The sequence below is a fragment of the Pseudorca crassidens genome, chromosome 5 (genome assembly GCF_039906515.1).
Source record: "Pseudorca crassidens isolate mPseCra1 chromosome 5, mPseCra1.hap1, whole genome shotgun sequence".
In the NCBI taxonomy this organism is placed as follows: Eukaryota; Metazoa; Chordata; class Mammalia; order Artiodactyla; family Delphinidae; genus Pseudorca; species Pseudorca crassidens.
In genome coordinates this window covers 120,383,118-120,394,721 of record NC_090300.1, presented here as the reverse complement: position 1 = coordinate 120,394,721, position 11,604 = coordinate 120,383,118, and the positions used below count along the sequence as shown (strand labels likewise).

General features: G+C 34.2%; 1 protein-coding gene across 1 annotated transcript in view; it reads right to left on the bottom strand.

Annotated features, from left to right (window-relative positions):
- Positions 1–11,604, bottom strand: part of LOC137225327 (multidrug resistance-associated protein 1-like) — a 78,323-nt gene that overhangs the window by 37,640 nt on the left and 29,079 nt on the right. Inside the window, exons 8-13 of the mRNA XM_067739223.1 lie at positions 11,110–11,247; positions 9,551–9,697; positions 7,723–7,807; positions 7,562–7,628; positions 7,059–7,185; positions 2,496–2,672 (exon numbers count right to left, since the gene is read on the bottom strand). Coding sequence (XP_067595324.1) covers positions 2,496–2,672; positions 7,059–7,185; positions 7,562–7,628; positions 7,723–7,807; positions 9,551–9,697; positions 11,110–11,247 — 741 coding nt within the window. The remainder of the gene's footprint in view (positions 1–2,495; positions 2,673–7,058; positions 7,186–7,561; positions 7,629–7,722; positions 7,808–9,550; positions 9,698–11,109; positions 11,248–11,604) is intronic.

The window sequence follows — 11,604 nt, the reverse complement described above, 5'->3', positions numbered from 1 at the left end:
TATAACAGCCCCCAACTCATGGGCTTGTCATGAGCATTTACTGAGTGTAAAATATTTAGGACAGGGCTTCCCTGGTGGTGCAGTGGTTGAGAGTCCGCCTGCTGATGCAGGGGACGCGGGTTCGTGCCCCGGTCTGGGAAGATCCCACATGCCGCGGAGCGGCTGGGCCTGTGAGCCATGGCCGCTGGGCCTGCGCGTCCGGACCCTGTGCTCTGCAACCAGAGAGGTCGCAACAGTGAGAGGCCCACGTACCGCCAAAATATATATATATATATATATATATATATATATATATATATATATTTAGGACAAAGCCAATACCAAATACAGACACAATCAACATTAGCTATTATCACCCAATCACTCCTCTCTCCAATCCATCCTCTGACTTGTCATCACGAATCTTGTAATTATGTTATCATCTTGCTTAAAAATCTTGTATGCCCGTGTCTCTCTCTTCCCATCATCCATGAGCATCAGCAAATTCCTTAGTAGAAACCTAAGATACTTATATTCTGGTATTAACTCATCTTTCAACCACTCACCCAATGCTGCCTTCTCAAGTGACTGTGACCTACAAGCAGACTAGCCTGCCTTTTCATATCTGGGCAGAGCCTATACACTCTGCTTGGGTGCCCATATCCTCCCTTTTCAACTCAAAAGATACTCTAAGTCCTCTTTGAAATCAATCTTCTACCCAGAGTTCCAAGTAAAGTGATTCATTCCCTCCCTTCTTGTCTTTCAGTGTCCTGTTTACTCACCCATTGCTAGAAATGACAATACCCATGTCAATGTCTCACTCTCCTATGAGCTCGTGCCTAGTTTATCCTTGCATTCCCAGCACATAGTGTCCAAATAAATATTGGTAAAGACAATTGATAATATCATTGGCAGAGATCCAGTTGATTGCAGTCCCTTGAAGACTGGGTGATTGATAGCTCTTTTGCTCACCCTTATATACCCCATTGCAGAATAAGGGCATATAATAGATTAATAACTATTTGTGTTCAGTGGAAGAATGCCAAAGAAAAAGATGAATAAAAGTGAGGAAAATTCTACGTTCATTATCTTGGTCGTCTCATAAACAGCTGTAAATAGATTTCTTTTTGAAATATTCAATTATATGTTTATTTTAAAGTACATCATCAGATTGGGAGAAATTTAATTTAAAAATATAAAAAGCAGAAATTATAAGTGGCAATAACATTTAATGACTATATTAAATCTATACTTCACATTTTGAATTTTTCCCACTTCAATTTTTTAGTTACATACTTAGCTATTTCATTTTATTAGAGATTGGCTTTATCAGCATAATGTTCGATATGTATTAACAAGTTTGAAAAGGAAGTCACATTTCTGCATAATTCTAGCTATGGTGCCATTTCACCAAGGGAAAGTGAAGATGCCAGAAAAAACACAGAGGTTGCAAAAAAATTAAATCAATTTAACACTTCGAGAAAATACATCTGCAAAGTAACAGGCTATGAATGAAACCAAAGTAAGTCTAGTTAAAGGTAAAATTTGCCTCATCCTAGATTTTATTTTTTAAATTTTTATTGAAATATAGTTGATTTACAATGTTGTGTTAATTTCAGATGTACAGCAAAATGTACACCCTCGATTTTAAATATTTCCCCTTTCTATAGTTTTGTTCTATAACTTTCAATTTATATAACAAGACAATTAAATAACTTGAAGCCAGGGTAAAAATGCCTAACAATGTTATTCTAACTCTCTTCTCAGAAATTCAAAGCACTAAGGATTATTTACTTATCTTCATAGTACACAAGAATCGTAGGCAGAGGCTGCTTTTGCATTCATGTTTAATTAGTGGAGATTTTAGTCATGGGTTGGGGATCATCTCTTGGGCTTCATACTTTGGCTCATGATATCTTGTTTTGTTTTGTTTTATTTTTAACTCCAAAACACTGGGTAGCATAATGACTATTCATTAATGAGATGAAAATAAAATAGAGCAAAGAATACGACGCCTGGGAAACAAGTTCCTCTTAAGCAGGAATGTGTAAATATGGAACAGGTACATTCATGACAGCATCGTCTCAGAGCCTCGTTGGAACCTGGCCTTGGTGCAACCACTGGAGACTGGGGCTCTGTTGTTACTGTCCTAGGCTTGACTTTGTGCACAAGAGCTTCAGGAAGAAACAAAACTATTATTCCCTCATTAGATAGTGAACGGCCTTATGCCAGCAACTAAGGCAAAGCGTTGATGATCCACTTGGTGGGCTTTCATTCCCCCATTTGGACACTAACAACAGAATTTCCTGCTGATTTTTAATCTATTTTCAAAATAGTCAATAATAAATAATTATTCGTCCTTAATATGGCCATCTCTTTCATAGGAATTCTACAATGACTTTTTAAAATTATAGTTGTATAGCTCTTCAAGACCTCAGTAAAAAGGCTATAAATATTCTATTAGTGCAGCTGAATGGAATGTTATTCCTGCATAAGATAAAATATATTTTCCTTACTCTTTCTCCAATCTCAGTTTGATCTCCATTTGGTAACTGCTCCAGATCGGGAAGGAGTGCACAGGCTTCCAAAACTCGCTCATAAAGCTGCTTCTGCATGACAGAGCCAAAAAGAATGTTTTCTTGCAAAATGCAATTCTGAATCCAAGCCTGCTGGGAAACATAAGCCACAGAGCCCTACAAAAGAAAGAAATAAAATAAATACTCTTAACAAGGGAAAAGGAGAACTTGCATGCACCACATTAAAGGAACGTATCTAGTCCATGGTTTTGTTTTCTTTAAATTGAATTTAAAAATATTTAGATGATTTCTTCAATGTAAATATATTCTATCTACATTTTCATCTTATATCCTGTTTTAATCTTATGTATTTTTATTAGAGGCCCCTTCAAATGAGTTACTTGGTGCCTTTTATTTACTTTCACTCTAGCTTCTATCAAAGTTACCTGTCTGGTGGGATTTTCTGGAAGCAGACACTGAGTGTATTAGCCAGCTCTACCTACCCTAACAAGGTACCATGAACTGGGTTGCTTAAACAACAGAAATTTCTTTTCTCACAAGTGTGAGATCGGGTGTTGGCAGGGTTGGCTTCTCCTGAGGCCTATCTCCTTAGCTTGTAGATGGCTTTCTTCTCCTGAGTATTCACATGGCCTTCCCTTTGTGTGTGTGTCCTAATTTCTTCTTCTCATAGAGATATCAGCCATACTGGATTAGGGCCCACCCTACTGACCTTATTTTAACTTATTATCTCCTTAAAGACCTTATCTCCAAATACAGTCACATTCTCAGGTACTGTGGGTTAGGACTTCAACATATGAATTTGGGGGGAATACAATTCAGCCCATAATGTTGAATTTGGGGTGCAAGTTGTTTATTTGGGATCAATTCTTAGGAAAGAAAAGGAAGAAGGAGGATTGGGTAGAGCAGGAAGTCGCACAGCAATTCAGATCCAACAAAGATTTGGTCAACCCTTCAGAGAGCTATGGAGGTGCATCACCCATCAGTTGTTCTCTGTTAGGCTCAACTGGCCTGGCCTTTCAGAGTGGGAACCCAGGAGGCCAGCATGAAGGTGCTGATGTGCTATATGTACTCCCAAGGCGGGGTGGCAAGCCCTTCCTAGAAGGGGGGTTCTGGGCAGCACATCTCTCTCTTCCACATACTCTCTGCTCTTAAATTCATTTTTTGATAATTTTATATCTTGACATTATTCTTGAATATGACTCTGCTCCATAAAATATCCTTTGAACTAGCCCTTGTCTTCCAAAGGATTCCCAGTATTTGAACTAGAGACTCACATTTTAATCTGCCCCATGGACTCTATCCAAACACTGATTTGAGTATTTTGAATATTATGCACTCTGTAACAATACCACACATTTAAAGTACTTTCTGACGTAGACCTGTGTGTAACTACCAGTCTTTCGATTTCTACCAACTACTTTGAAGGTCAAAGATTAATTTTTAATTCCTCCTTGTTGAGCATGTAAGACATAGAATGGCTTTTGAGCCAAAACAATATAGTTCTGATCTGACTTGATCTTGAAAACAAAGGTAATTGCTCTTGAATTGCCTCATTTAGTGAATAACTTTTGATTAGAATAGCATATTAAATCTGTCCTCGGGTGATAGACGTTCTGAATACTTGATATACATTAGTCAAGATAAGGGGAACAGAGGGTGAAGAACACAGGAGAAAAGATTGTAGAACAGGGAAAAGTGGTATATAATATAAAACCGGAACTAAATACTACATTGAGAGGTGTGGACTTGATGTTCTGGTATGACAGCAGCTGAAAAAAAGTTAATCAATTTTCACAGAGATGTAAATTTTTCTTTTTATCATCATTATAATTATCATTTGCGTCTCACATACAAATGAAAATGTTTTTGTTTCATTTCATTCTTAATAATAAAACTACGATAGAAGTTTTGCTAATTCAAAAATGGACTCTAAATCTCTGATGTTTTATCAAAGAACATTGAATATTGGATACTCTGCATGAATGATGTCTGATGTAAGCCTTAGAAACTGAGAATAGGGGATCTTAGAATTTGAACGTTGGAATGATATGCCTCAAAAAAGTGCTCATGTGAAACCTTGAGAAACAGAAAGATGTAAACAAGATCACCTTATAAATACTAAATGTTAAGTTGGCCATGCCATCATTATGATATTACTACTAAATTAGATATAATAAGGATGACACATATATTTATGATTAAAAATGTTTTCAGAAATAATTCAGAGTGTGGTACCTCAAATCCTCCACTGATCCAGACCAACAAGCTTCCTAAAGAACAATGTGGCCAATTATACAGACAGATAATATTGTTTCCCTTTAAAACAAATATCGTATATTAACGCATGTATGTGGAACCTAGAAAAATGGTACAGATGAACCAGTTTGCAGGGCAGAAGTTGAGACACAGATGTAGAGAACAAACGTATGGACCCCAAGGGGGGAAAACCGTGGTGGGGTGGGTGGGGATGGTGGTGTGCTGAATTGGGCAATTGGGATTGACATGTATACACTGATGTGTATAAAATTGATGACTAATAAGAACCTGCAGTATAAAAAACCAACAACCAAACAAACAAGCAACTAATACTAAACTTTCTTTGGGTTATTTGTATGGAAATACGTCAATATAAATGTTGCAGACATTACATGAAATTTCTAAAAATCTTATATGTTCTGGTATAATGTTATAAGTCATAATTCTAGTTATTACTTTAAAATGTATATCTCAGAAATAAATAAATTTCATTGTCAGTTGCATTATTATGATCTTTCATCAAATCTTTAAAAAAAAAAAAAAAGAAAAACAAGCCATTAAAGAGAAATTCTTCCAAGAGAATTAAAACACGTTGTATACCTCTGAAAAAAATATATATATATAGTTTCTCTTTGACAACCCTAGCTTAACATAAACAAAGTGTGTCCTCTCTGCTTTACGATTAGTAATAGCAATGTTATGGTTTCTATTATCACCATGAACACTTTCTTAAATACGAATTCTCAAAGGTATCAGAAATAATCTTTAAATCTTACCATGAGTACCTCAACAATCATAATGAAGATAACAAAACCATAAAAATTCATAGGGAGCCAGCTGACTCTATGCCAAGAACTAGTCTAGGTCTTTGCACATTATCTTATTCAATCTACTGCTTAACCTTTCAAGCTTATTATTATCATTTACGCATGAGGTGAAACCTAGAATTGATATTGTTTTTATATTGATACACTCCTAATTATTTTTCAAGATTAAATAAAAGGCTACCTACTTTCTGATTGTTTTTCTCTTTAAAGCAGAATTTGTTGTTTTTATACCGTTTCATTTAAAAAATCTAATTTAAATACTTGTTGTAATTGATCTTAGTATCTCCCTCACTAGACTATGAACTCTGTAAGAAGCGTAGCATATCCTATTCATGTTTATTTCCCTGGTACTAAGTGCTAGGCACATAGTATGTGCTCAATAATTGCTTTGTGAAATTAACCAAAGAAACTGAACGATAATAAAATCAACATGACAAGCATTATATTTTTAAAGCATACTTACTGGCCTAGGAAAAGGTATAGTCATCTTGATCGATAGACAAATGGCTGATTGTAATCATTAGGAAGCACATAAGGAGACAAAGATCGTGTACTTAAAGTTAAATAGTGGTATTCATTAAGTGTAACCTTATCAGAAAAAGTCCTAAAAATCATACTTGATTCCAAACTAAGAAATAGCAACGCTGAGAGAGAAATAAATGATCACTGAAGAACTGGAATCAGGAAAGATATAAAGACATGAGGAAAGATATATTATGAACAAAAAATAAAAAGATTTGGAGTTGCTTTTTCCTCGACAGCAAAACTGTGAAGACACTGGTTTCAGATCTATAGAGCTTCTCCATCTTGTCAGATGTGAGAGGAGCGAATAGGTAGTATTTTACCTAACAGTTAGTTAGGTCTAAGGAAAAACTCATTAGATAGTCTAGTATTTCAGAGAAGAAAAAGCTGATGAAGAACTTCTTGAATTCTTATTCCTACTGACCTTTAAGAATAAAACAAATGGCTGGGAGTGGAGTAGACCTCTCCTTAGTCCAAAGGCTTAAATTTAAATGTAAGCTGTTAATATTATTATTTTCCTGAGGTTTTTCTAGGTCAAAGGTCCTTCTCATGAGCAACTACAAGATTTCTTAGAAATGGAACGGCCATAATTACTTAGGAAACATTGCAGTGAATGATAATTAGAAACCTACTCAAACTACATTATAAATCACATTCGTTTCTCTATAATTGGTTGCAATTTAGTTAATATCATCAAACAATTACCATAAGCATTCCTAAATGATTTGCTGAAGTATTTGGAGGACACAATGCTCTTACTAAGCCATCCATAGTTAATCAATTTCTGTGGAAATTTAAATGATTGTTACAAACTAGAAATGCTCATTAAATACTTGCATCTTCAATTCAATTTGATAAATTCTTATTGACACTAATGATATGCTGGCTGTAGCCTATTACACTAGGAGATGTGAAAAGAATGCATTGTTGACTTTACCTTTCTTTGGACTACTCCTTTAAGTTTCTCCATTTCCCCTAGAACGGCAGAAAGCAGAGATGATTTTCCAGACCCAACTTGCCCTATAACAGCCACTAAAGCTCCTTCTGGAATCTTTATGTTTAAGCTGCATGACAAGAAAAGGAGAGAGATGACATAAGAAGTTCATGTTATAATTGTTTTTAATGTATATTCCTAGACAAGTCACTGTATCACTGCACTGGGTATCATCCCTGAAATTGCTGCTATTCACACTGTCCTACATTCCAAACTTCCAAAATGCAACAGCAAATGCTGCAGAGGAAATAGAGGAAATGAAAAGGGAAAAAAGAGAGTAAAACAACCATAAAAATGAAATGTGCAGTGAAAGGTTTAAAAAAAACCTTGTAAATTCCAATAGATTCATCTTCTGCTTAAAAACTCTAAAAAATAAAAACATGGAACATTATAGAATTCAATGCTAAAATTTTTTTGTTTTTAATTTTCCCCAAACCATGACTTACTCTTTTAATATTGGAATCCCTGCTTTATCCCAGGAAAAGGAAGCATTTGTAAAACCAATGGCATGATCTAGGAAGAAAAAATAAATACAAATGTATCTTCGAATCAATTGCCTTCAGCCTAGAAGTCAAATAAATATTGAATACAAAGAGGAACTGCTGACCTCCTATGTACTTTGTTTCTATACTTCGAGGATGAAAGTCCTCAGTATTGAGAAAGTCTTCCAAACGAACCAATGATATTCTTGTCTATCAAAATAAATGCAAATGAAATTTTTTGGGTTTCAAACACAAGTTAAACTGAAAAGCATTTATTGTGAATTACAGTATGATTAAAATTTTTTGATGTAAATTGAAGATATTGATAAGAATATTCAGCAAGCATAGTTTGCATTGTTTTAATGTTTATAAATGAGTCCATCCATAAAGAAAAGAACAGTTTCAAGGATCAAAGATCAAAACAAATATCAATATGCAGGAAAGCATGAGAAGAAGAAAGCAAAATTCCTCCTTAACATTCTAATAAAGACATAATAACTGATTCATTAATAATTATACAAAAATTAGTTTTTAAAAGCAACTTCAGGACGATTGAATGAATTCTGCTTCTGAGCATAAATAAAATGATTGTTTTGGCAATAGTAACTTTTAGTTATAGTAAAATATCTGTAAAATGTTTAGCTACAATTATGATAAATAGAATCATTTTTCCCCCTGAAACTGACTTGCATGAAACCTCTAGTATATTTTTATTCACTTTATGCTAGGAAATGTCTATTGTTAATGGATAAGATGTAACTGGGCTGTGGTTTTGTTTACCAAGTGTGTCATATCAGTATGCAGAGCTGGTTCTTTTTCTTCTCTTTTCTTTTTTTTTTTTTTTAACAACGCTCTCCTTATTTGTTTAGTGACAGTAGTAGCATACCACTAGGAGTTGGAAGACACTTTGCCATACCAGACCTTTAGCTAGATTCTAATTTCAAAAGCAAAACTAAACTGTTACTCTAAGAATGACATTTTCTTTAAGAGAAGTGTGCTGTGAAACAAGTGTTAAAAGCATCACAACAATAGTACTTCTATGCCCTCTGTTGGTCATTATTAGTAAAATAACATAAAAATGGTATTATGTAACAAAAATAGCTTAATTGGTATTTACTATAGAAGTATGTTACTCTTCGTTTAAATAATTTAAAAATTAAAAGGCAAAGTTCTTAGATCAAAGAGCCGGTTCCAATAAGCAAAGATTCACTTTGTTTATGAACCCAGACTTGAAAAGGATTTGATGGTGGAATGCCCAAACCTGATATCAAAAAAATTTAACTGAGAAAATCTCAGGGCAAAGGGATGAAGGAACTCAGTTCTTTGGATTCCTTGTGGTTTTAGCCACCTTCTACTCATTATAGCATCTAAAGAGCCTCTAGCAATTGGAGATTACAATAAAAGCAGGCTGAACCAGATACTTCATACAAGGTTTGTTGGCAGACTGATATTATCAATGCACTTTTCTCCCTGGTTTATTCATTTAGTATAGACGAAATGCTGCTGAACCCTGGGAAAATTCAGATCCAGCTCTGTGCAAAGCACCTAGTTAAAAATTTTTCAGCTGAAAACAGAAAATGAACCCTTTAATGGCATAGTGTCAAACACCAAATTTTAAAAAGCTAAATAAAAGAAACTAACACTTAGCAAAGAAAACAGTATCACATATTGAAAAGTCATTTTCAATTGACTTGAAAAGAAAGTCAATTGACTTTCTATTGAAAAGACGCGTAAAAGTCATTTTTATAGAAGAGAAGCACAGGCAAAGAAGACACGATTCCTTCCATTCTATAATGTTCTCTATTGCTCACTAAATCAGGGAGGTTAACTTTGAAAGCAGTGTAAAGCAACTACAAAAAGTGAAATTTAAAAAGAAGACAAAGAAATGAAATATGCAAAACCATAGATTTCAGTAGAGAAATGATTCTCAGTTTAAGGATACTTTGGATGTACCTGGACCACAGCTGAGATCACCATTGGTAAATCAAACAAAGGAAGCCTCAAAATATTAAACAAAGACATAGACGTGAACACTTTAGTGGCTGTTAAAATGTTGCCTTCGTCCAGTAAGAAACAGACCCCAAATGTTGCCAGGGACACCTTAAAAATAGAGATATGTTATTATCTTCAATTATTCAATTATGAGTTAGAGACTCAAAATTAGGAAAGAAAATTTTAATAACCTTTATTGTTGCTGTTTACCAAAATTCAGTACAATTCAGTATTACTGCAGAAAGTTATGAAATCAATGTTTAGTACAGATCATACAATTGTGTATCTTAGATAACGACATCCTATGAACATGTGGTCTAGCTTCCTTCTTTGACATATCGTATTTTCACTAGAGCAATTATTCCCATTTAAAACGTATAGTAGTTCATCTTTTTTCAAAGTGGAGAAGTTTTATGTAAATTTTTGCCAGTAATGTGTGCATACCTTCTGTCTCATATTCAATAATTGTACTTTCTCTGTGTCTTAGTATTAACTAAGGAAGGCATAAATAAATCACGACTGATAAGATTTATATTTACTCGCGTTAAGTTTCATTTAGAAAAGGCAGAGAAGTTCATTTATGCATGAGAATGTATTGACTATTTATCATGTACACAGGACTGTCTTAAACAAATGTTTCTTGGACATTTCTACTAAAGTATTCCAAATGTAAATATTGCTTTTACTTTCATAATACCCATATGTCTGTTTGAATAAAAAATAATAATATTTTAAATTAACAACAGGGGAGACATATAGAATGTTCCCTGACCCCATCACCACTGAGAGTGGTAACTTTGGTTAAAATTGATGCTTCAGGTATATGTAGTTTTCTTATCCTTTGGCTTTCAGCTGCTGCTTCATATTTTAAGGCAATTTATACTCTTTAAATAGCATGAGATTCCCAATATTTGTATGAAGTGACAGAAGAAGAATGACCTCAGTTCCTATCAATTCACCTACAAATACTAATTCTATAACTTTGAGGATGTTTCCAAACTATCAATATTTCCATTTCCTTTTGTGAAATGAGAAAAGTAATGCCTTATTATTTCAAGAATGAAATAAAGCAATGCATATAACTTGTCTGGTAAACAGTAGAAACACTCAATAAATGTTTAGATAACTTCCCTTCCCAACTCTATGTAGTGTGACTTTGGGTCTTGCTTAAAAGGGATTAATCATGAAAATCAAAAAACTTTAGAGCTGAAATGGAACTCTGAAATACAGGTTATATTTTTTAAGAATGAGGATGGCATATGTTCAATCCATAAGAAATTTACAAAGATGTAAAATCTTATTATATATAAAAAATACAGACCAATGAGAATGCACGAAAAAATTTTTCCCCTTCTTTAAAACTTTCATTCTCTTATCTCCATAGGTTAATGACTGCATACTTTTTAATTTAAATTCAGATAAAGAAGATTTCACTTTGGACACCTTAATTCCAGGTAATTTGAAGGTGAATCCACAAATCAAATTTGAAAATCAAAACAAGAAATAATACACACACTCACAAAGAATGGAACGCAAGTTAAAGTCAGCATAGAAAATACAGCAAGATACCCAGCTGATTCTTGAACTTCCAATTCCTGTTCTCGAATTTCAATAATCTTCTTTTTATAGGAGGGTTCCCATGCATAAAGTTTAAGGATCTGTGAAGAAGTCAGACAATGACTATTTGACAATCAATATCATAGAAGGAATAAAAGCATGCACACATACAAATACACACACTATAACACATACACACACTCACATAATTGTGTAGGTAAAAAAAACAGATGTTACCTATAAAGTAAAGAAAATTTCTCCTGTTTTCAACTGAGTCAAAACACTTCCTTGAATTGTGTTTTTTTGGGGTGGGTCGGGGGAGGAAATCACCATTTCCCCAGGCTTATGTCTCTCTTACCCACCAGTAGCTTATTCTTGAGCCAGATTTTGGCAACATCCCAGTTCCTGGCATGAGCTCCATAGCAGTTGCTATCTAGCTTAATCCTGTCAATTTTCCT